The sequence below is a fragment of the Somniosus microcephalus genome, unplaced genomic scaffold, assembly GCF_052327205.1.
Source record: "Somniosus microcephalus isolate GS21.2 unplaced genomic scaffold, FLI_Smic_1.0 unresolved_chr9, whole genome shotgun sequence".
NCBI lineage: Eukaryota > Metazoa > Chordata > Chondrichthyes > Squaliformes > Somniosidae > Somniosus > Somniosus microcephalus.
This window is the reverse complement of record NW_028225187.1, coordinates 31,655,862-31,682,738: the sequence shown is the minus strand read 5'-3', so window position 1 is coordinate 31,682,738 and position 26,877 is coordinate 31,655,862. Positions and strand designations below refer to the sequence as shown.

The 26,877-nt window shown below is 42.2% G+C and overlaps 1 protein-coding gene and 1 long non-coding RNA gene across 2 annotated transcripts; both read right to left on the bottom strand.

Moving 5' to 3' along the window:
- Window positions 1-4,514: 4,514 nt before the first annotated feature.
- Window positions 4,515-16,126, bottom strand: LOC147085035 (uncharacterized). Its single transcript, XR_015075901.1, has 4 exons — window positions 15,758-16,126; window positions 11,353-11,384; window positions 6,314-9,869; window positions 4,515-4,884 (listed from the first exon to the last, which is right to left on the bottom strand). It is a non-coding gene; the product is annotated as an uncharacterized LOC147085035 (long non-coding RNA).
- A 3,251-nt stretch (window positions 16,127-19,377) lies between these two features.
- On the bottom strand, window positions 19,378-26,576 carry LOC147085034 (platelet endothelial cell adhesion molecule-like). The gene is made up of 6 exons (XM_085979406.1): window positions 26,546-26,576; window positions 24,688-24,966; window positions 23,221-23,499; window positions 22,239-22,526; window positions 20,284-20,385; window positions 19,378-19,427 (listed from the first exon to the last, which is right to left on the bottom strand). The coding sequence occupies exons 1-6, from the start codon at window positions 26,574-26,576 to the stop codon at window positions 19,378-19,380; spliced, it is 1,029 nt and encodes a 342-aa protein (XP_085835532.1).
- Window positions 26,577-26,877: the final 301 nt, after the last annotated feature.

The window sequence follows — 26,877 nt, the reverse complement described above, 5'->3', positions numbered from 1 at the left end:
CACCGGACCCAGCTTAGAAACACAGAAACATGGAAAAATAGGAGAAGGAGTAGGCCATTCAGCCCTTCGAGCATGCTCTGCCATTCAATATGATCATGGCAGATCCTACGTCTCACAAACATATTCCAGCTCTCTCCCCATGCCCCTTGATGCCTTTTGTGTCTAGAAATCTATCTATCCCCTTCTTAAATATATTCAGTGACTCGCCCTCCACAGCCTTCTGTGGTAGAGAATTCCACAGGTTCACCACCCTATGAGTGAAGACGTTTCTCCTCGTCTCAGTCCTAAACTTCCTACCCCGTATCCTGAGACTGTGACCCCTCGTTCTAGACACGCCAGCCAGGGGAAACATCCTCCCTGCATCCAGTCTGCGTAGCCCTGCCAGAATTTTAACCGTTTCAATGAGATCCACACATTCTTCTAAACTGTAGTGAACACAGGCCTAGTCGACCCAGTCTGTCCTCATACGACAGTCCTGCCATCCCGGCAACCAGTCTGGTGAACTTTCGCTGCACTCCCTCTATGTCAAGTACATCCTTTCTTAGGTAAGGAGACCAAAACTGCACACAGTACTCCAGGTGTTGTCTCACCAAGGCCCTCTATAACTGTAGAAAGACATCCTTGCTCCTGTACTCAAATCCTCTTGCAATGAATATCAACATACCACTTGCCTTCCTAACTGCTTGCTGTACCTGCATATTTGCTTTCAGTGTTTGGGGTACAAGGACACACAGGTCCCTTTATACATGAACATTTCCCAATTTATCACCATTTATTTAGTACTCTGCCTTTCTGTTTTTCCAAACGAAGTGGATAACTTCACATTTATCCACGTTATGCTGCATCTGCAATGGTTTTGCCCACTCACTCAACTTGTCTAAATCTCCTTGAAGACACTTTGCCTCCTAATAACAACTCACGATCCCACCTCGTGTCATTTCATCAGCAAACTTGGAAATATTATATTTGGTTCCCTCATCCAAATCATTGATATTTATTGTGAATAGCTGGTGCCCAAGCACTGATCCTTGCAAAACACCACTAGTCACCGCCTCCCACCCCGTATGTCATTGCAGAACAGAATGGTCGGAGTGTGCTCCATGCACTCTCCCATCAGATTTACTAGCGAAAGCATAAAAGCGACACAGAATAAGTACGCTTTCCATATATTTCCATATCATCATGAAATGGTAGATGCAGGAACCCTCACAACATTCAAGAAGCATTCAGATGAGCACTTGAAACGCAACAGCATACAAGGCTACGGACCAAGAGCTCGAAAATGGGATTAGAATAGATAGGGCTTGATGGCTGGCGTGTACACGATGGGCCGAAGGGCCTCTTTCTGTGCTGTATAACTCTATGACTATGAATAACACTGAATATTCCCTTCCAAGCACAGAAAACGAAAATTGAAAACTATTCTCTGCTTCCTTGTCTCAGACAATTTCTTATCCACGCTGTCCGTACCCCTTAATCGCAATGATAACAATACGATTTTTGCGAACAAATCAGTTGTGTGGTACTTCATTAGGCATTTTTTGAAAGTCTATATACACGACAGTGAACTGCACTAATTTGATTAGCATTCCCTGTTACTTCAACAAAGAACTGTCTATCTATCCATCCATTTATTTACTCAGTTATGATTACTCGCTGCCAACCCACAGTTAAATGATCTAGCAGTTACACAGACAAATTTCTAGGTCGCTTTTTCTTTAATATATTGTGGTAGACATTAAACTTGGCGCCGAGGCTTAAAACTGGGGTTCTGATTGGCCGACCGTGAGAGAAACCGCCCACTTTACATTCCCACCGAATCAATGAAAATGATGACCGAAAGTTTCTCATAGGTGGCGAGTCCAGAACCACAGTTTTACGCACGGGCGAACAGCTGATAATTACTCCATTGCTGGATTGTTGTTGTCCTATAGATATAAATTGGAAGCGTTCATTCCACAACTGGATTATTATCAATAAAGGACATTATTGTCATCATACCTTGTGTGGTCGCCTGATGAGTAATTTGCACTGCAAGAGAGAAGACAATGTAAAATATGTTTCATTATCTGAGACCATCTTCAAGTTTGACCTCAGCTGCTCAGCTGTAAGGCAGCTGAATAGAGGAAACACCCAGGGGTTGAAATTTGACTTCGGCAGGGACACAAAACAGGCGGAAACACATTTGCTGCCAGTCCATACATGCCACGAGGTATTCAGTTCAGTTGAAGTAAATGTAAAATATTAATATATCGAATGATGCCAATTGTCCCTCTCACAGACAAAGATAAATTGTTATTTTGTGGAAGTTCCCCATGGTCTGAGGACTATATGGAAAAGTTGCTGCCGGATGAAAGGAAACTGACAAATATTGAAATGTATCATTGTTCTGAGAGCCAATGAGTGTGATTGTTCTGTCAAGGAGAAGGGAATATTTCATTAAAATTGTTTATAGGCCATTTAGGATGGAAATCAGGAAGCACTTTTTCACACAATGTGTAGTGAGAAATTTCAACGCTCTTTACAAAAACCGCTGTGGATTTTGCGGGTAAATTGGTACTTCCAAGACGGAGATCGATAGATCTTCGTTAAAAAATGAAAGAAATAGTTGCATTCCTATAGCGCCTTTCAAGACCTCCGAACTTCCCAAAGCGTTTTAAAACCAATGAAGGACATTTAAAGTTTAGTCAGTGTAGGAAATGTGGCAGCCAATGTTCACACAATGATGTTGATAATGACCAGATTATCTGTTTTTGTCATGTTGATTGAGGGACAAATATTGCCCAGGGCACCAGGGATAAACACCCTGGAAGGGGCCTCACTTTAACGTCTATTATAAAAAACGGCCAATCCGACAGTGCGGCACTCCCTCAGCACTGCACTGGAGTATCAGCTTAGTTGATTGTGCTCAAGTCCCTGTAGTGGGACCGGAATCACACGAACCTTCTGACTCAGAGGCGAGAATGCTATACACTGAGCCACGGCTGACACGAGTTGAGTAAGCGTAACAATGGATGTTGAGCAAAGTGGGGTAATTGGAGTGGAGGTACAGATTAACCATCATATAATTGAATGACAGAGCAGCGTCGAAGGGCTGAATGGCCTACTCCTGTTGGTATGTTCCTATCATCAGTTAACTCATCTTTAATCGATTCAGAATCACAAGTATTACCTGGGTTGCAACTGATACTCGTGAAGACAATACATGACCCAGCCGCTAGCAGCAGAAAGCAGCAGGAAGCTTTTGTCGCGCCTCAGGCCACAGGAATCAGACTACTAAGGCAATGCCTGCTGCTGCAAACCTTGCAAATATAATTGCAAAAGGGTCAATGGTCAATGCAGATGTGTCTGTATTTCATTGTTCAACATGTAGAACCTGGGACTTTTGTCCAGCTAGGATTCAATAGGGTGAATGTTTCAAGCATTCAGTTAGGCCAATATTTCCAAAAAGTGGGTTTCATGTGCTGTGCAACAAATAAATCATGGGGCCTATTATATGCTCAAGAATGAACAACTTGAGGTTAACTTCACATATTTTAAGCTCTACCTCATTAATCTGTGGAAGTAGCTGTGACCAACATGGTCCCACAACTGATGTCAAGTTACTAAAATAGATGAGATTCTGGTGAAAGAGTCGGTGGTACATTAAAGATGCAAACCCTGTTGTTTGTTCCTGTTTGCTGGGCTTGTGATCCAGTGGTTAACAAGCCAATAGAGCGCTGACGTCAGCATCTCACAGGAAGGCAGCCTCAATGTCCTGTGGCCATAAAGAGTCATTTCTGTCTAAATTCCAATAAACAGCATCAGAAATTAATTTTAAAGATGCAGCATTTTAAATTTCCTTGCCAAACACCCTTAAGCCGTCAGTTTAGGTCAAGTATAATCATAGTAAATATGTTCTCCTCAGCTTTGTTAACTCAAGTGTTGTCGTCCCGTTAATGTCTATTTTCTCCCTCACAACAGAAAATAAAAGAAGCCCTTCATCGTGAATCTGCAAAACTGAGTTGAAAAAAAAACTCCTGCCCTCTCTCTCTCTCTCTCTCTGTCACTCTCCTTCGTGGACAGCTTAATTGTTACTTTCTTACAATCTCTGTCTATCTGTCTCTCTCTGTCCCTATCTGATTGTCTTTCGCACTGACTCCCTCTCCCGCTCCGCCTCTCTCTCTCCCTCTCTCTCTCTCTCTCTCTCTCGCACTGTGGCAGTTGTTAACAAGAAGCGTGCCTGCCGCACACGAAATCATCAAGCAATGACATGGACCAAGTTTAACATCTAGCCACAGAACCCACGCACTGTAAATCTCACCGCATGTATTAAGAGCAATTTGTAAGAGTGAGTCAACTGAGCCAACTCTGATACTTGAGATGAAGCGCATAAAAAATTTATTTTTTTCTAATAAACAAAACGACAACAATAAGAAACGTGCAAGCAGTTTCTGCAGGTGAGGCTAAATAATTGGTGAAATAATAAATATTGGACCGTTTAGATGTGACTAAGGTCGGCTGCAACCTTAGATGAGCAGAAAGATCCTGTTTGCCTGACTAATCAAACTTATTTCTGTTGTTCCACTAAATTCTGATTAAAACTGAAGCATGGAAATGACATTTCAATGCAGTATAATTGAATGTTTGACCTTAATAAAGTCTGAATATTAATTTACTGTGAAGCACCCTCTCACTGAATGAGTCTTATTAATCTGGTTAACGGTCAGGGGTGAGTGACGTTGATTTTCAAAGGCACTGGAAATATTTGAGATTTACTTACACAAGGTCAGAAGGCGACAGATGTGAATCATTTCGAATGCGGGGGATCCGAGAAGCAGTCCACCTCCCTCTGTGAAGACCCGCGCTTCGGATCAGCTGTTTTCAGTTCTGTTCACCTGAAAACTGATATCATAGAATCACATTCAGCCGCTGACACTGTTCGACTTCTTCATTACCAAACGCCCGCACGCGCAGATCCCGAGTCGGTACTTACGGGGAATGAGGAGACAGCGGCTGGAGCGAGTTCCCCGAGAGCAGTCTGCAGCTGTATTGCTCACTGCCCATGCACCAGCCGACTGCACACTGTGATCACTGTGACTTCTGACCACATTGGAGCCAAGAGGAAATTAAACCGGACACGATGACGAATCCACCCTAACGCTGAAAAGTTACCTGAGCCCTGTCAGTTTTAAACTGAATTCTTATCAGAAGCGAACAGTTGGAATCCAGGCCGTAGTAATCTGTTCAAACTGTTTCAAATATGATTTATTCTAACCGCAGTTTGTAACGTTAACAGAGAGACTGGCCTGGTCTGTGGCCCCAGGGTGAAGGCTTGTTTTATTCACGGGCTTAGGGAAGTGGTCAACTCCCGCTCTGTGTATGTGGCCTGGTACAACGGTAGAGGGGTAAGGGAGGTGTTACACCCTGGCACGATTAACCATTTAAGTCCCGAGAGCTTAATTCCGTCAATAATGTTTAGCAAATAGGTGATTCGACTCTCAAATAACTGAAGCCCAAAACGAGGCTTAAATGGGGCATCTCCTTGAGCCACACAATATTGTTCCTCTCTCGGGCTCACTGTAGGTATCACCTACTGGTGCAGGTCTATGATTGCTGCCTCGACTGTCCTACTGCAGAATGTATATGATCAGTACTTAGACACGACTTCTAGTACAGGCCAGCTATTAGTAGCTATACTGTCCTCTTTGCACAGATCTCCGATAAATACCCAATCTATAATATTGTGGCAAACTCTAATTAGAATCTGCACAGTTCCATTGGTGTTGGTCTATGACTGGGACCGATGCAGAGCTACTGGATAAGCAACCTGTAATTTACTAACCGTGCCGTTCGTTATTAGCACATATATAGCCCTAGAGGTGCCGGTCATTGCTCATTACATTGGCCCAGAATTGTAGGTCGGTTGCTTCCTGCGGGTGTAAGCCCCTGATCTGCACTAACCTAGCGCGCCAGCGGTTGAGTCGTGGGATTCCGATCCGGGTCCTGGTCAAACTGCCGGCGCACAGTGCTTGCGTATCCCAGGGGCACAGTTAGTTTGAAGCGTCCCCTGGGATTACGTGGGCCATGAGCAGCCAATCGGAGCAGGGAATGCTCCATTCATAAGTCTTGACAGGAAGTGCTACGGCCCCAAAATAGCACTAAACAAACTATAAATTACAAGAAATAACTATTTTAAACAATAATAGAAATTTTTGAAAAAAATATTTTTTTATTCTAACGGGACTAATAATCAACTTACCTAGTTGTAATGTATTTAAAAATAATAAACCTGTGGAAAAAAATGTTTTAGTTTAATTAATTCACCATTTACCTTGTAAGAAGCAGACCTTACGCCTGCTTTTTGTATTTCTAAATTCTGCAGACTTACCCTCACGGAAAAACCTGTAAGAAAAACGTAAGTTAGATGCGCACACGCAGCCTCCCCCGCGCACGTGACCTCTGAACCCCTGCTTTCAGTGGAAAGGAAGTGCCGGTTTCCCGCGAATGCGCAGTGCATGCAGGAAACCGGCACTTCCATCGGCCTTACTGGTGAGTACCCCGTGCGTACTCACCCATGGAGACCCGAATTTCTGGGCCAATATCTGTCCTTTTGCTACAGGTCTATGACTAGTGCCTATAATGTCCGACTGCTGCAGGTCTCTAATCATTATCTATACTGTCCTATTGGTACAGGCCTTTGATTAATAACTTAACTGTCATACTGGCTCAGATATTTTAATGACTGTTTATATTGTCCTAGTGCTGCGGATCTTTGATTAGTGAGTATACTGTCCTTTTGTTACAGGAACATTTTTCAAACTTTATACTCCTACTCGTACAGGCCTATGTTGATTACATATACTTGCCGACTGAAAGAGTTCTATGGTTAGTACCTGTACGATTCTACTGATAAAATCTATCATTGGAACTAAAACTGTCCTATTGATGCATGCCTTTGATTATTTGTTAGACTGAGGATGAAGAAACAGACAGATATTTAGATAGGTCGTAAGTCAAACACAGAGTGTTAGTTCGATAGGTAGATTAAAACAGACTGAGAATGCGCTATATAAATATATGGAATGCCCATAAGAAACTAACAAATTTTTTGTTATTACATTCTCTAATTTTCCGAAAAAGTAATTAATCATTTTGGAGCCATCTTCAGAATTAATTGTTACCATATTCATATTGTGCTGCATCCAAGAATACTTATTGATTAAAATAAATATATATATTTTAAATATGCACCGGAATATGAGTGAAAGACACCAGAAATACATTTTTCCTCCCCTGTCCTACCCAATCATTGGGAGAGAGTCTCCAGTGAAACACCGGCAGAAAGGCATGGTCATTGCCCAGTTTCAAACTAAAGCCACTTTATTTGTGCATTGAATTAGCAGAAGGTTTGTTGAAATCCTAGTGAATAGACTTACACTTATGTCTCAATCTGTGAACAACAGGGAATATTTCTTAACATTATATTTATTATTCAGCGATAAAAAGTTATTGTCGAAGCACGATAAAATGTAAAAAGACGGTAATAATCATGCTGAATGGGCATCTACATGGCAAGCGAATTTTAACATAGTTAGGTTGTGAATTTTGGTAGAAGGAATGAGGAAGCACTTTATCCTCGCAAAATAAGAATCTAAATGTGGCAGAGGAGCAAAGGTATCCAGGGGTACACATTCACAAATCATTAAAATTAGTAACGCAATTTGACAAGGCCCTAAAAATGCTACCAAAGTATTGGCGTGCATTTCTAGAGGAAATGCATTGAAAAGCAGAGAAGCCATGTCAAATTTGTATAGAAACGTAGTTGGGCCACATTAAAGTATTGTGTACACTTGTGGTCTCCATTTTAGAGGCGGTTCAATGCAGCTCCACTAGATTGATTCCCGGGATGAGAGGGTTGTCCGATGAGGAGAGATTGAGTAGATTGAGACCATAAGCACTGGATTTTAGAAGAATGAGGGGTGAGCTCATTGAAACATAAGATTCTGAGGGGGATTTGCAGGTTATATGCTGACAGGCTGTTTCCCCTGGCTGGAGAGTCTATAACTAGGGGGCATAGTCTCAAGATATGGGTCAGCGATGAGGAGAAATGTCTTCACTCAGAGGTTAGTTACTCTTTGGAATTATCTTTCCCAATTAGCTGTGCATGCAGAATCGTTCAGTACATTCAAGGCTGAGATAAGATTGATTTTTGGATTCTAGTGGATACATGGGACATGGAGACCGGGCAAACAAGTGCAGTTAAGTTTGAAGATCAGCCATGATCTTATTGAATGCAAGAGCAGCCTCGAGGCTCCATATGGTCTACTCCTGCTCCTACTTCTTATGTTCTTTATTGTTATATATTACAAAATGCATAGAGGAAAAAGAGAAGGTAAAACGTATTGAGGAGCATTATACCAGAAATGAAACGTCTTAACTCTCAAGATATAACTAATAGATCGGGATTCTTTTCTGTAGAAAACAGAAGTCTGAGGGGAGAACGAGTAGAGTTATTTTAAATTATGAAGGGGTTTGATAGGGTAGGCATAGAGAAGAGGAGTCCACTTATCGAAATTCCAGAAGTTTAGGTGGTGGAGGCTAACAACACAGATATCTTAAAGGGTAATCTAGATAAGTACATATGAGAGAAAGGAATTAAAGGAGATATTGATAGGATTAGACGAAAGAAGGTGAGAAGAGTCTCGTGTGCATCATAAACACAAGCACAGACCTGTTGGTCAGAATGGCCGGTTACTGTGCTTTAAATTCTGTGTAATTTTTAAAATCCCATCATATCATGTAGCAATACAAAACGCTATGTCTTATGCATTTGGCACTAATATATGGTGAGGTAGAGTTCAGACTTTACCGCCAGAATGTGGATGGAAGATTTGGCAAGAGGGATACCGGTAACGGAATGGCCTGATGTTTAAAGGCTGAAAGAAAGCAAAATTCGATGGGTTTTGCAAGTAACAAGCCGTCCTCCCCGCCAGATGTATTATCCTGCGCTCTGCCCCTCGAATGCTAAACCCCAAGGTGATGAAGATTAAGCAGTAACCAGTTACTCTATACACAGTTTATTTGTGGCAGTCAGATAGATTGGAATTTGGGCGAGGATGGGAAATGTATGATATCAATCAAGGCTCCCATTGTACATCATGCCCGCTTTTCCTTTATTCAAAATAATGGAAAAGTAAATAGGCCGTGGGGTTATACAAGCGGTCAATTTGATAGCATTCATTTTACAACATTATTAAAGAAAAAATTGACCCTGGAAATTGCTACAGGTTTTCTCCCACCTTCGGCCATTTGCATAATTTCTCCAGAAGATCTACTGATCTCCCTCTGCAGTTACGGAAGCATTCAAGAACACTGGCAGAATATTAGAGCAAGAGCCCCAACACGCCCGTTAGTTAATTGCATTTTAACATGGATAAAATGGGTATACATTCTGATGTAATGGTCTTACAAACAGTATAGTCTTGCAGGTAGCACCACCAAAGCCAGAGGTAGGAGCCCTCTGCAAAATATAAGCTGCAGAGATATAAAGTCCTGTCAGAGTAAAACATACGTATAAATTGAATGGCTGGCGGGCACGAACTCTGTGCCTAGAAGGCCTTGCACAAGGAACAATGGCCTAACCTGCCTTCAGACTAAAGTCCCTGAGGGCAGGTAATTTGCGCAGAGCACAAGTTGATTGCCGTTGCCTCCATTCTGTTTTCTTTGTTGTTTCTATGCTTGTTAATCCTGCTTTGCTCTTATTTCCGTGGAAAGTTTTCGTAGACACAGCCTTCTTCCATTGGGCCTCCTTCCAAACTAGCTTCAGTGTTTGCACGGTTAACTATGGCGTATGTGACACAATAGTCGTTGGGACCATTCTTGTTAGCCTGGAATTAATGAACAGGAAGCTGAAATTGGTCTCAGGCGGTGGTGCACAGCTGGCGAGGTAGAATCAGTGGTTATTTCAGTGGAAGGGAAGTCGGGAGAGATGGATAATGGATGGCCAATTCAATATCGCCCGATTTTCAGTGTGTTCAAAACTACTGACAATTAACTGGCTGAGGTCACACAAAAATACACTTATGATTCCTCTCTGAATTTATTTTATAGCAAAAAAATTAAAGAAAATGGTTGGAATGAAACGAGCAATGAATAAACCAACGACTAAATTTAAACAAGGGATGATAATTTTTTATTCATTCACAGGATGTGGGCATCACTGGCAAGGCCCGCATTTATTGCTCCTCCCTAATTGCCTTGGAGAAGGTGGTGGTGAGCCGCCTTCTTGGAATGCTGCATCTGTGTGGTGAAGGTTATCCCACAGTGCTGTTAGACAGGGAGTTCCAGGAGTTTGACCCAGCGACGATGAAGGAATGGCAATGTACTTCCAAGTCAGGATGGTGTGTGACTTGGAGGGGAAGGTGTTACCATAGGGGTAACATCTTTTCGTAATGGTTTGTTGCAATTGCGCCACTTGCTCGGCCATTTCAGGGGCAGTTAACTGTCAACCACATTGGCAGTGGGTCTGGAGTCACATATAGGGTAGACCAGGTAAGGACAGCCAATTTCCTTCCTGGAGGACATTAGTTGGGTTTTACAACAACCTGAGAGTGTCGTGGTCGCCTTTACTGTTATCAGCTTTTTATCCCAGATTTATTTATTTAACTGAGTTTACATTCCCCAGCTGCCGGTGGTGGGATTTGAATTCATTTCTTCGGATCATTAGTCGAAGCCTCTGGATTATTAGTCCAGTTATGTCACCACTAAACTACTGCACCCATGATTGCAATGAACTTTCGGGGGAATGAATCTACAATTGTCTTTACCATTTTGTAAACAACTGGTAACTGAATTTTTAAAATAATCGTCGGGAATTAAATTACTATTCACTGGCTACTTGAGTGGGGTGGAGACAATATATTCAGTTTAGTGATGACCTTTGCAGACAGAATGATGTGGATATTAGAAATTGGGTCAAGGCTTAAAACTTGCAGTGATCGGAACCGCCGGATTCTACTTTTAATTCAAATCAATGCAAATTAAATGTGTGCGTTTTCTATTCTGCGTGAAAGATCCTGATTGCCTCTATTAAGCCCAAGAAGCAAGCAGAATATCTGCCCCAATGATAGAGAATAATAGACATCAGGTTTAAAATTGCTTTTGGGCAGTGTGGGACCATAACGGGTGACAGCGAATGTGCTGCTCGGTTCACAGTCCAAACGACTATCTTTTCAATAAGGGTGTGTGTATCAATCGGGCCATTGCTATAACTGATGGCTGACACTTTACTTTGCGAAGGTAAGTTAGAAATCTACCCGCATTGGTCGTGGTATTTATCAGCAGCATCTTTCCCCTATAAAGATAACTTACCTGTTTCCTTCCTGAGGCGCCACCATCATTACCTGTAAATAAAGGAGACGCATTATAAATGAAACAATCTGGGGAAGTTGATGAACAGAATTAGATGAATCCAGCCTAATCCGGGGTCATTTTAATCTCACCTACCCTGCCGGTAAACTGAAGGGATCGGGACAATTTCTGGGTTTATCCCCAGTGGATTTTCTCTCCATTGTAGTAGGAGGGTAAAAATGGGTGCGATTGAGAACCGCATTTCACCAGACCCTGTCCATTTTCGGCCAGGCTGAGTAAGGTAAAAATTACATGTGCTAATAACATCTACGTGATATTTCATAAGAAACATAAGCAATAGGAGCAAGAGTAGGCCATTCGGTCCCTCGAACCAGCACCACCATTCAATAAGATCATTTCTCATCTGATATTGCCCTCAACGCCACTTTCCCATCCGCTCCTCAAAACCCTTCGCTCCCCTGTAGCTCACATATATGTCTATCTCCGCCTTGAATACAATCAATGACTCCGCCTCCACAGCTCACTGGGGTAGAGAATTCCAAAGATTCACGAACCTCAGAGAAGAAATTACTCCTCATCGCCATTTTAAATGGGCGATCCCTTATCCTGAGACTGTGCTCCCTACTTCTAGATTCCCCCACGAGGGGAAACATCCTCCCTAAATCTACCCTGTCAGGCTCCCTCAGAATCTTATATGTTTCAATAGGATCACCTCTCATTCTTCTAAACACCAATGTGTATGGGCCCATCCTGCTCAACGTTTCTTCAGAAGACAATCGCTTCATCTCAGGAATTAGCCTAGTGAACCCTCTCTGAACTATCTCCAATGCAGGTATATCCCGCCTGAAATAAGGAGACCAAAACTGCACGCAGTACTCCAGTTGTAGCAAGATTTCCCTACTTTAATGCTCCACCCCCTGGCAATAAAGGACAACATTCCATTTGCCTTCCTAATTACTTTCTGTACCTGAATGCTAACCTTTTGTGTTTCAAATACGAGGACACCCAGATCCCTCTGTATGGCAGGATTAAATAGTCTCCCTCCATTTAAATAATAATTTGTTATTTTAATTTTCTTACCAAAGTTGATAATCTCACATTTTCCCACATTAAACTTCATCTGCGATATTTTTGCCCACTTACTTAACATATCTATATTTGCAAACTAATTGTGTACTCCTCACAATTTGTTTCCCACCTATCTTTGTATCATCAGCAAATTTGGCCCGGTCATTACTATAGAGTGTAAATAGTTGAGGCCCCAGCACTGATTCTTGTGGCACCCCACTAGTTAAAGTTTGCCAACTGGAAAATGACCCATTTATCCCGGCTTTTCATTTTTCTGTTAGTTATCCTATCCACTATCCATGCTAATATATTACTCCCAACCCCATGAGCTCTTATCTTGTGCAGTAACCTTTTATGTGGCACCTTATCGAATGCCTTCTGGAAATTCAAATACACCACATCTAATGGTTCCCCTTTATCCACCCTGCTCGTTACATCCTCAAAGAACTCTGGTAAATTTGTCAAGCACAATTTCCCTTCCATAAAACCATGTTCACTCTGCTTGTTTGCATTAGGATTTTCTAAATGTCCTGCTATGACTTCCTTAATAATGGATTCCCGCATTTTCCCAATGACAGATGTTAGGCTAACTGGCCTATAGTTTCCTGCTTTTTGCCTCCCTCCTTTCTTTAATAGAAGTGCTACATTTGCGGTTCTCCAAGGCACTGGGAGCTCGCCAGAATCCATGGAATTTTGGTCGATTACAAACAACGCATCCAGTATCTCTGGAGCCTCTTCTTTTAAGACCCTTGAAAGTAGGCCATCAGGTCCAGGGCAATTGTCAGTCTTTAGTCTCATTAATTTGCCTCGCAGATTTTCTCTAGTGATAGTCATTGATTTAGAAAACATAGTGAATTGAAAATTAGTAGCAGGAGTAGGCCATTCATCCCTTTGAGCCTGCTCGCCATTCAATGTGATCATGGCTGATTATCTATTTCAATATCATATTCGCGCTCTCTACTCATACCCCTTGATGCCTTTTGTGTCTGGAAATCTAGCTATCTCCTTCTAAAAATATATTCAGTTATTTGGCCTCGACAGCCATCTGTGGTAGAGAATTACATAGGTTCACCACCCTCTGAGTGAAGAAATTTCTCCTCATCTCAGTCCTAAATGTCCTACCCCGCATCCTGAGACTGTGACCCATCGTTCTAGACCCCACCCGCCCAGCCAGGGAAACATCCTCCCTGCATCCCGTCTGTCTAGCACTGTCAGAATTTTATACGTTTCAATGAGATCCCCTCTCATTCTTCTAAACTCTAGTGAATACAGGCCTAGTCGACCAAATCTCTGCTCATCCGACAGTCCTGCCTTCCCAGGAATCAGACTGGTCAACATTCGCTGCACTCCCTCTGTGGCAAGTTTATCCTTTCTTAGGTGAGGAGACCAAAAATGCACAAGGTCTCACCAAGGCCACGTATAATGTAGTAAGATTTCCTTTTTCCTCTACTTAAGTCATCTTGCAATGGAGGCCAACATAAAGTTTGCCATCCTAACTGCTTGCTGCACCTCCATGTTTGCTTTCAGTGACTGGTGTACAGGGACGGCCAGGTCCTTCTGTAATTCAGCATTTCCCAATCTATCAACATTTAAATAATATTCAGCCGTTCTGTTTTTTGTACCGAAATGGATAACTTCACATTTATCCACGTTATACTGCATCTGCCATGTATTTGCCCATTCACTCAACTTCTCCAAATCACCTTGAAGCCTCTTTGCATCCTCCTCACAACTCACAATCCCACCTGGTTTCGTGACGTCAGCAAACTTGGAAATATTACATTTGGTACCCTCACCTAAATTACTGATATATATTGTGACCATAGCCCTTGATTACCAATTATTATTGTGATGCTTTTAGTGTATTCAAAGTCTCTGCCATTTCCCTATTTCCCATTATTAATTCCCCAGTCCCATCCTCTAAGTGACCAACGTTTACTTTAGCTATTCTCTTCCCGTTTATATACATGTAGAAGCTCTTACTGTCTGTTCCTTTATATTTTGTGCTAGTTTCCTTTCATAATCTATTTCTTCCTCTTTATTAGTTTTTTATTCATCCTTTGCCGAATTCCAAAAATCTCCCAATCCTCTGACCTACCACTAATTTTTGCAACATTATCTGCCTTTTCTTTCAATTTGATACCGTCTTTAACTTCTTTAGTTAGCCACAGATGTTCATCCTTCTCGTAGAGTCTGCCTTTGACGCTGGAATAAATCTTTGCTGAGAGTTACGAAAAATATCCTTAAATATCTGTCACTGATTTTCTACCGTCTTACTCATTAATCTATTTTCCCAGTCTACGTTAGCCAACTCTGCCTTCATACCTTTGTAACTGCCTTTATTTAAGTTTAGGACACTAGTTTCAGACCCAAGTTTCTCACCCTCAAACTGAATTAGAAATTCATCATGCTATGATCACTGTTCCCTAGAGAATCCTTTACCATGAGATCATGAATTAATCCTGCCTCATTACATATTGCCAGGTCTAAAATAGCCTTCTCCCTGGTTGATTCCACAACGTATTGTTCTAGCAAACCATCCTGAATCCATTCTATGAACTCGTCCTCAAGGCTAACCTTGTCAATTCGATTTGTTCCATCTATATAAAGATTAAAATTGCCCATGATTATCACAGTACATTTCTTACAAGCCAATCTTATTTCAAGATTTATACTCTGTCCTACAGTGTAGGTACTTTTACGAGGCCTATAGATTGCTCCCTCTAGTGACTTATTTCACTTATTATTTCTTATCTCCGTTTAAACTATATCTTCATCTTGATTTCCTGAGGCAATTTCATTTCTCGTCACTGCACTGATATCATCCTTTATTAAAAGAGCTACCCAACTCCTTTTGCTTTCTGCCTATTCTTCCGAAATGTCAAATACCCCTGAATATTCAGTTCCCAGCCTTGGTCACCTTGCAACCCCGTCTCTGTAATGGCTTTCAGATCACACACATTTATTTCTCTTCATGCCACCAACTCATCTATCTTGTTACGAATGCTGTGTGCATTCAGATAAATAACCTTTATTTATTTTATACCATTTTTACCGACTCTGAATCTATGTGTAGTTGCAGGTTTATGTTTGTATGCTCTATCTCCTTCTGTCACTCTCTAGTTATCATTAACCCTATCGCTACCTTGCACTATTACCTTCAACCTTCTCTTTGACTTTCGAAGTTCCCCTTCACCTGATTCCCAACCCCCACTATTTAGTTTACAGTCCATGTGCCTCATTCCCACTGTACCAAGCACAGGAATATCCCAACATTATCTAGAACTGTAATTATCATCTCCCTTAGCAACAGCAGCGAACAATTCACAGAATTTACCACATTCTCGTGACTTTCTGATCGTGACCTCCGAATACACTAAATTGGCAGCATTTCCGGTAATATCTAAACAGAAACAAAAAGAGAAAACAAGACAAAAACGAGGGATTAATATATAGATGATAGAGAGACGATAGATATATATAGAGAAATAGGGAGGAAGACACGGGGAGATAGATAGAAAGATATAGATATTTGGAAAATAGATATAAAGATAGATAGATAAATAGATAGAAACATATTGATGGATAAATGGACAGCCATTTACAAAGGTAGACTGATTGATTACTTGATATAAATTAATTGATAGCGATAATGAATTGAGACAACCGTATTAGTATCCATATGAATATAGTGCATGGGAATAGATCATGTCATTTCCATAAGTTTAATAAGGATGATATATAATCATTAATTGAATAGCATTGATTTAAATGTCCAAGAATGGATGATGTTTGCCACCAAAAGTACACATTATTTGCCTTCAAATGTATCGATCGACTTATATTAAGCATTTGTTATCGTCATTGCAGTTTATGGCAACACTAATAGTCCGGCCAGTTATGATGTTATCAAAAAACCAGAACAGGGGAGTTTGTGTGCAGGTTCTAAGGATACTAATCCCGAGAGATGGAACTTACAAAGAGCCTATAGTGATTTTTTCTTTTACAAATACTGGTATTGTGGTGTCAGTCCTATAATGCATCAATCGATTCAGGCTCTTCCCAGATGACGTCTCACAAACTGAAGACAGACGCTACACTTACAGTAGTTAACAAGCCCTCTAGCAAAGTAATGCAGCGATTCCTTACCTTCCATGGGCTTCGTGCCTTGTACTAAACTGTAGGTTACCTGATCAGAACTAGAAGCTGTAGAGAGAGAAAGAGGAAACTGCGATCAATGATAATCAAGGAAGCACTTAGATACCAGACCCATCCTACAATTCATGATTGGAAATTTACAGCTGTGTTCACTGGTTTTAAAAGCTAGCAACTATTTACGCTGATCAATACAAGCTGATCCAAAGTCCCGTGAGCAAAGTCATGAAGTGTCTTGGTCCCAAGCCATGGGGCTGGGCTGAGTCACTTGCTTATAAACAGGGTGGCGGTGAGCAGCACATTCTCTCATTCTCTCCATTCCTTTCACCCAGATAGCGGTGAGAGGTCCAGTTCCATCATTCTTTGCTTGGAAATTTGATTTGTAGTGGTTGTGAGGAGACAGGTCCCAATGTCAATTGAGTACTCAAGATATTGCTCATTATGTCTGATTATCAGTTTCTGAGATTAACACATATGGACTAGCACCCAGATGCCTTCCTATCAATCCCGGCCGATTGGGACCCACTAACTTCAGAAAAAGAAGAATGAGAAGTAGAGGAAATAATTAATTCAAAAGGAAAAGGGAATAAGGTGTAGCTTTTTGTCTTGGCGTCGGAGCAGTTAGCATCATCTGCAAAGAGCGCAGACAGCTCAGTCTGCTGGGGCAACAGGCACATCCTTTACTGAACCACCTGCATTTCTTTCTATCAACATGGTTCAAATGGACCGTGCCAACGACCCCAAACTATTTCCCTTCGTATGCTCAACCCATGCGATGCTACCTGTCCAGGCAGTAAGTTATAAATCTAACTAGAGTATGCTGAATGCTTGCAGATGAAGATCTCCAATGTCCATGGTCGATTTCCACCATGTCCCGTCGCAATGTCGGCGGAATATTGGTGCAAGTCATGTGAAACGGCCGTCTCCCTAAAGTTTTCACTGAACTTCCACTGATGTGACAGTGGGTTACCAGCAGAACAAATGTTACCGTGAACAATCTACCATATTTTTCAAGTGTCAGTTCATGCTTACCAGTATTTGGGGCTGATCCCCCAACTGCATACTCGAAATTGCTCGCAGATGTTTCTTCACTCGGAGGTACAGATCTATTTACAGTTGTCACCCTTTGCACGAAAATATTCTTAGATATTAAGGATTCATGCATCAACAACTCAAAGTTCACTTTCAACGAAATGTTACAGCATCATAGAAACATTCAGCAGTAGCTACAGAGAACATCGAACTCCTTGAAGGAGCAATCCTGCTTAGTTCCATATCCCTGGCTTTTGTCTGCAGCCCTGTAAGGTCCTCATCCTCAAAGATCCGTCCAATTAACTGCTAAAGTTATTGATGGAAATAGCTTCCACCAAATTTTCAGTTGGAGTGTTCTAGATACCGACAACTCTCTGAATGAAAAATAGTTCTCCACATCTCCCCTCAAGATCTTTTTACAATGATGTTAAATCTATGAACTCTAGTTATTGATCAAGAGGGAATATTGTTTCTCTATCTACTCTAACAAAACCTCTCGTCCTCTTGAAAATCACTATTGACTCACCCCTTAACCTTCTCTCTTCCACCTCCTAATTTTCCAACCACTCCTGGTAAATAAAGTCCCTCATCCCTGGTAATATCCTGTAAACATCCTCTGTATGCTTTCTTTGCCTCTTACACGTTTCCTGAAGTGTGATTTTATTCGTATTTGGGATGTGGGCGTCGCTGACAACGCCAGCATATACTCCCCATCGCTAATTGCCCTTGAGAAGGTGGTGGTTAGCCGCCTTCTTGAACCGCTGCAGTCCGTGCGGTGAAGGTACTCCCACAGCGCTGTTAGGGAGGGATTTCCAGGACATTGGCCCAAGCGACGATTAAGGAGCGGCGATATACTTCTAAGGCAGGATGGTGTTTGACTTGGAGGGGAACTCGGAGGTGGTGTTCTGATGCGCCTTGTCCTTCTAGGTGGAAGAGATAGCGGGTTTCGGAGGTGCTGTCGAAGCAGCCTTGGCAAGTTGCTGCCTAGAATTGTCCAGCTGAGGCCTAACCACTGATTTCAAAAGTTCTAGCATGTTCTCTTTGCTTTTATATTCTAAGCCGCTATTTAAAAAATACAAGTGTTCCCTATGCTGCTTTAACCAACTTAGCAACTTGTCCTGCCATATTTAAGAATTTGTTTACAAGCACATCAAGTCATCTCTGCTCATCCACCATTTTCAAAATCGAGTCCTTTATTGTATATTGTCTTTCCAGATTAGTTCTCCAGAAGTACATCACTTCACAGTTCTCAGGGTTGAACTCCAACTGCCATGCTTCTGCCCATTTAACCATTCCTGTCTATGTTACCCTGAAGACTACAAGTATCCTCATCACTATCTACTACCTGGCCAAGTTATGTGTCATCTGCAAGTTTACAATGTTGCCCCCTACACCTTAATCTCGGTCGCTCATTGCAATTGCAAAGAGTTATGGACCCCAAACTGGCCCTTGGGGAACACAACTGCAAAACCACCTCCCAGTCTGAGAAACATCCATCCACCACCACACTCTGCATCCTGTCACCGAGCCAATTCCCTATCCATACCACCACGTTCCCTTAATCCCATGAGTTTACATATTTTTTAACAAGCCTCGGTCGACTGCCTTCCGAAAGTCTATATATACATTTGCTACACTACCTTGATCAAAAGTTTCTGTTACCTCATCAAAGAATTCAATCGAGTTTGTCAGACACGATTTGCCTTCAACAAATCAATGTTGGATCTCCTTGATTAAACCATGATTTCCAAATAAAAGTTTATTTTTTCCCTAATAATGGTTCCAAATAACTATGTTAGGCTGACTGGCCTGTTGATAAACTAAAAAGCAAAAACAAAAATAAGGTAATATTTAGCTCTTAAAAATTGTAACTGTCTCCAGCGGAGCTATATCAGATACTACGGGGAGAAATTCGAATTGGGCGTGGAGGAATAACTGACTGAAGTGCCCCTACCGCCCATCAATGTCCATCCAATATTCAGTTCAATTCAGGGGAGTATAAATGGTGGTAGATGCAATACCGCCTGATTTGCAACCATGCCAAAGACGATTTTCACCCTTTCAGTATAATCATGGATATAGTTATGACGGACAAATACAAATATTTTGCAGACTTACCCCTGCGGCTGTGAAACACTTGAGGAATTGTCTGGATAAAATAGGAAGAGACATATTTCAGCAAGTTGTGCAGTAAATATTGCGCTCTTCCTGGCTAGAGCTGGCTTGAGTTACCTTAAGTAATCTCCAAACAGTAAACTTTTTCGTTGATTATTAATCAGAAACTGTTGCAAACGTGCATTTAAATGAATCACTAACTAAAACAGAGGACGAATGCACAAAGAGCGTCTGGGAAACTTTAAGATGTTACCAGGCATTAGACATCCGCTATCAGATTTCACATTCTCTTACTAACCACCTGCCAGTTATTTGTCTGTCCCTCGCCAAGATGCAGACCTTTTCAAAATGGAAGAAGGTGGAAAAATACCCTCAAACCAGTAAGCTGACTTCATGATCCGAACTTATCCTGGTAATTAAGTCTTCGTTCTCCAGCCCACACTATTGGTCTCCCTCTCAAATCATTCTGTTACATTTCGAATGCTGCATCTGAATATGGAGGGGATTGAATCCCCTCACGTAACTGTCAAGCCACTCAGCTGCCCGTAAGACACTGCTCACCTTGTTTCTTTTTCCGAAGTTTGAAGGAAACCAGTGCAATCAGGGTAGCGATCAGAAAAAGTGGAAGAACGGCTGCTGTGATCGCGGTTGTGTGACTTTGTGCTGGAATCAAACAAAATTATTCCATGAATCATATAAAACCGTTCCAATCATAACAAATTCAACCTCGCACCATACGCAGAATTAATTTTTATTTTTTAATCTGCACTAAATTGATTCCCTTTCTACCCACCTCAACCCCTGCACGCTGAAACACTGATCCGTGGATTTGCAAGCTCTAGCCTCGATTATTACAATGACTTCCTTTCTGGGCTCCTGACCCCGCTGTCCACTAATTCCAACTAATCCAAACGTCCCTGTCCCACGTTAATTCTTACTCGCCATTGTTTTCATCTAGCTCCCTGTCCTCCAATGTAATAAACTTAAACTCCTGGTCCTCCTGTTCACTATATCTCTGACAAATCTCCTCCAATTTTATCTCTGTCTTTACACAGTTTAGTCAATTGATTTGTGGCCGATTGGGCATATACGCTTCCTTTGTCACACCATTAGTGAAAGTAATTTGATTCTGCTCTCTTAAACCATCTCATTAATCGCATTTACATCTCTACTACAGCCTGCTTCAAACTTCCTACAAGACCCATATTTGCAGCCAATTTTTTACTCTCCCCTTCCAATCTCTCCCTCTCTCTCGCTTTATAACCATGGCTCTGCTTTTGACCTTATCAATTTCAAATTCTAAAGCGCTTGTGGGAAATTCTGCTAGTTTATTTCAGGTCTATTTCCATCTAGTTACGATCAATTTCTTAATCAGAAACTAGACTTATAAATGTTCACCTGAGGTGTGATGTGTCCTTTATGACGTATAAATCATACGAAATCAATATACTGTTTGCGTTGTCGAAAGAAAAGTATTTCATGAAATCAGATCAAGCTTTATGAAACTTCTACCTGGTACCATGATATCGATATAGGGCAGAGGCTGGGTAATCCGCGGCGTGTGTCTCACCTCCTGACTCCCCAAAGCCTTTCAACCATCTACAAGGCACAAGTAAGTCATGTGACGGAATACTCTCCACTTGCCTGGATAAGTGCAGCTCCAACAACACTCAAGAAGCTCGACACCAGCCAGTACAAAGCAGCCTCCTTGATTGGCACATCATCCAACAAGTAACAAATTCACTCCCTCCACCACCAGCGTATCATAGCTGCAGTGTGTACCATCTACAAGATACACTGCAGCAACATGCCAAGACTTCTTCGGCAGCACCTCCCAAACCCGCTACTTCTTCCACTTAGAAGGACAAGGGCAGAAGAGGCATGGGGACACCGCACCTGTAAGATCCTTTACAAATCATCTACCATCCTGATTTAGAAGTTTATCGCCGATCCTTCATCGTCACTGCGTCAAATTCCTGGAACTCCCTCCCTCACAGCACTACGGGAGTACCGTCAACACACGGACAGCAACGGTTCAAGAAGGCCACTCAGCACTACCTTCTCAAGGGCAATTAGGGATAGGCAATAAATTCTGGCATTGCCAGAGATCCCCACATCACATAAACGAATACAAATATATTAGCAACAACTGTCGAGAAATGGTGGTCTAAAACATATAGCCCAGAAACTACTACCTATGGTATTAAGTTTTGAGTCCTTAAATTATCCGTATTACTTCCCTCAATTTGTCAATTAAACATACTTATCGGCCTTTTTAAACCTACAAATAACTGTTGCAGTTTATAGACCAATACTTGATGCGATCAGATGACATTCTAGTTCTTTTTAGTAATTCACCTGTTTAATGTAAATGGTGCAGTGCCTCACTTCACATAGAGGAATGTCAAAGAAAATGTTACACCATCCAAGCTGATGGCACAAGCAGTGATTACCGGGCTCATCTGACTTTGAGCCACTTGTTTCGTTCTGCCTCAGGGGTACTTATAATAACTCACCTATCACTGAAACTGTAACAACATCGCTTTGCAGTGGACGTCCTGTCGCTTTGTTTGAAACACCGCAACTATAATCCCCTTGGGTGCTTTGGTTGATTTCACTGATTTGGTAATTAATTTCGGTTAGGTTGGACTCCTCACGGAGGAGTTCTTTATCCGGGTCTTTGTAGAAAATGTAAGTAATCGGGGTACAACCGTTGAACACTGAGCAGGCTAACGACGCTGTGTCTCCTTCTATTAACTCTTTACCAGGGCTGATTGCCAGTTCCGGTTTTGACACTGGGGTTCCTGCAAATTGTTAATTACATTGCTTTTGTAGAATTTGTAGCATTACTTTCAAAGTGAAATAGGGTTCTCATCATAATAAAGAAGGCTCGACATATAGGTTACCACACCAATATTGGGCGCCCGTCTCCCTCTCCTACTTTAGCAGTAGGTGGAATTAATAGAGGAAAGCCTGATCCTGGAACGACAATGATTCCTACTGCAATCCACTTATGGCCACCCTACTATGTTGGCCTGGTCCTTATTCCTCCTGACTCTGCTAGTGAAAAGCAGGAACTCTGCACTATTCCAATATCATAAACATTACTCTACCTAAATGCAGTGGTATCTAACTTCACCGTTCCACCTGACAAATAATTCTACTTTCCAGCAGTCAGCTACACATAAAATGTTCACGTAAGCGCTACCCTCTCGCTTTTAGTGATAATTATACTTTACTGATCCTCCTTCCTGTCTTCGCAAACAGAGGGAATAGCTTTCCCTAATCGCCCTATCTCGCAATTGGCATGTACTAAGCACTGATGAAATAACTCTTAGGCATGGCAAACCCGGTAGTGTTAGTCCCAGTGGCTCAAGTCTATCCTGTTGAATAAAATTTCCATTCCCTGGCATCATCTGTTGAATCAGCGTTACTCGTTCTCTATGATTTTCCTGTTCTCTTTAAAAGTGATAAACAATTATCTTAAATTGTACTCACGTCTGACTGAAACTGAAACCTGATTACTCAGTTTCTTCACCTCACGGTTCAAAGTAGTTGCTTCACACCGGTAAATCCCCGAATCTTCCGGCCGAGATGCTTCCCTGATGTAATAGCTGTGGTCTGCCGCTGAATTGAGAGGTTGTCCATCTTTGTAAAATACGAGTCTCAAGGAAGAATTGGATCGAAATATTTCTACCAAACAGGCGAGTTTTATCTGTTGGCCCTCAAATAATTGAGCTCCAGAATCAGCTCGCAAAGCAGGTTCGGAGAAGAGCTCTATAAAATAGAACGAATTATGGATTTGACAGATTCCACAACTATCACAGACATTACAATTTCGGATTTGTGCAGCAAATGTTAATCTTTGGAACATTGAGTGGAAGACACATCCTGCGGGTCCTGTGAGATTAGCCCACAACACCAGAACGCGCCCCTGATCCAGAATTTTAACTCAGCTCTCTGCCTAGATGATGCTTTGCGCCCAGGCCTTAAATACTGAAGTCTCCTTCGTCATTGTTGCAGCGCCTGCAAACTTTGCGACATTCATGCTAGAAGCTCAGCAACTGACAATGCCATTCTTTGGAAATCCACTCCCAACACAGGATCGATAACTCCCACCTTGTCATCAGATTGCCTGCTCCATAGAAAATGCAAAGATAGCGTTATGATTGACCGGATCTAACGGAGTGGAAACGGAATTCCTGGGCATCAAAGGCTCACACTTTAGTGACCTCGGGCGTTTTTCCTCATCCTCTTCCACCTCTACTGAAATTGGACGGGGTGAAATTTCAAATTTCGATGGGGTGCAAAACCGGTGGTCGCAGATTGGCCTCCCGTTATAAACACAGGCAAATTTCAATTCCATTGTCTGCTGATCCGCTACTGCGCTCTCAAAGTTAAATTTTACCCCTGAGTATTCAACTATCAAAGATTTCCGGGACTAGTAAGTGCTAAGGCTTTGTCTGATTAAACACCCTGCTATTCCTGACCAGGTTCTGCTGGTTTCTCATTCAGCCAGACAGAAACAGAGCAAGTATCTTTACCTTGGAGCCATGGGGTAAAATTTCCAATATCGAAGCTTGCGCCAATTGTACACCACGCACGATTTTCCTGTCTGCTGAAGATGATGGGAAGCAAAAACGGGCGGGACAAATAATGGGAGGCAATTTCATAATCGCCCATTTCCACACTACTGAAGGAAGCTAATGTTACCCACTGAGAGTGGGCACTGGACTTCAAATTTTGTAGCTCCTACAAATGCGGTTTTCAGCAAATGTGAGGATTGTATAAGAGCCACGTGGTGATAAGATTTGAAAAGATTGCATTCAAATTGATTTATACCCGATAAACTTGAGGGTTAACCCTTTACCAGACCGGATCCCTCCCGTATGGTTACTTAACTATAATGCCCTGAAGAATTCTTTAAATGAAAGATGAACAATAATTAAAGCTGGATGTCCATACCTGTTACCGAAATGTAAACCTCATCACTCTTCTTTTTCACACCAAAGTCGAAAGCATTTGCTACGCACTGGTAAGTCCCTGAGTCCTTCAATGAAGCTGCCTCAGTGAGAATATATTTGTAGTATGGGGTCAAGATCAGAGCTGTGCCATTTTTGTAAAATGAATATTTTAAGCAAATATTTGACGGTATATTTTCAATAAAACAGATGAATTTTAACTGGTCTCCCTCAAGTATTTCAACTGCAGGCTCAGACCTCAGTTTAGGTTTGGTGAAGAGTTCTGTGAAAACAGAATATGGATTGATAGGTAACAGTTCCTATCACTGTGTTAAACAAATAGCAGAGATTGATAATAAGAGCAAGCCAATACCGAGAAACATAGAAACATAGAAGATAGGAGCAGGAGTTGGCATTCGGCCCCACGAGCCTTCTCCGCCATTCAATGCGATCATGGCCGATCAACCAAATTCAGTACCTGGTCACTGCTTTATCCCCATACCCCTTGATCCCTTTAGCCTTAAGAAATATATACAACTCCTTCTTGAATATATTTAATGAATTGGCCTCTACTGCCTTCTGTGGCAGAGAATTCCACAGGTTCACCACTCTCTGGGTGATGAAATTCCTCCTCATTGCTGTCCTAAATGGCTTACCCCTTATCCTTAGAATGTGACCCCTGGTTCTGGACTGCCCGACCATCGGGAACATTCTTCCTGCATCTAGTCTGTCCAGTCCCGTCAGAATTTTATAAGTTTCAATGAGATCCCCTCTCATTCTTCTAAACTCCAGCAAGGACAAGCCCAATCGACCCAATCTCTCCTCATACGTCATTCCTGCCATCCCAGGTATCAGCCTGGTGAATCTTCGCTGAACTCCTTCCATGGCGGGTTAGGTTGATTGGCTATGATAAATTGACCCTTAGTGTTAGGGGGATTAAATGGGGATATGTTTTGGTGTAGGGGTTACGGGGATTGGGTGGGATATGTGCCGAAATGGCGTCTATCTGCACTGTGGGGTTTCTGTGATCTGTGATCCTTCCTCAGATAAGCTGACCAAAACTGCACACAATACTCAAGGTGTGGTCTCACCACGGCCCTGTATAACTGCAGCAAGACATCCTTGTTCCTGTACTCAAACCATCTCGCTACGAAGGCCAACATGCCAATTCCCTTCTTAACCACCTGCTGCACCTGCATGCTTACCTTCAGCGACTGGTGCACAAGGACACACAGGTCTCGTTGCACTTCCCCTTCTCCCAATCTATTGCGATTCAGATAATAATCTGCCTTCCTGTTTTTGCCACCAAAGTGGATAACCTCACATTTATCCACGTTATATTGCATCTGCCACGCTTTTGCCCAATCACCCAATCTCTCCAAATCAGCCTGGAGTTTCTTGGCATCCTCCTCATAGCACACACGCCCAGCAAGCTTTGTGCTGTCTGCAAATTTGGAGAGATTACATCTAGAGAATAGCCACGATGGGCGCCTATACTTAATGGTAACCAGCAGCTGTATTGTGGATCACTAGAGCAGGAAGCATTATTATGTTTTTATGGATTTCCTCTCGCTGCTTTGTTTGCGGAGAACTTAACCTGCTTAATTTATTCTGCTGAAACCGGAATTCCATACTGGGCAAGGCTTAATTATCAGCAGGAATATCCTCCCTTAGATCTTTTCTCTTTTAGCCATTCTCTGCTGCGTCTTCACCATCTAGTATGACCAGGGTGAACTCCACCAATATCCACAGCTACATTGCTCTGTCCCTAGCCAGCCCCCAGCTCAGCTGTCACCATCTGAAATTAAAAAGACTCCCGATTCTCCCGGCCAGGGTGATGGATCAGTGATGATATAACTCACCCGTTGCGATGATAAGGGCATCCAACGGCATCAGCGTACAGATTTTATTAGGAGCCTGTGATTAAGCTTATGCCAAACAGGTAAGTGGAAAGGGCAAAAGAGAGGGGAGAGGAGCACACTGCTTATTGTGTCCTTCCACACAGTCCATCAGCGGACCCGCCACTGAATTTTCAGGAGTACCTGCTGGTGCATTTTGTCAACTCATCATCGTGGTTGTTAGGGAGAGAGGCACCATCATATTTCGGTTTAGTGGGGGAATACTCCCCGTCAGCCTCTTGATGTAACAGGCTGGTAATGGGAAGCCGCCAAATTCTCCTCTGAGGTGGGGCGGG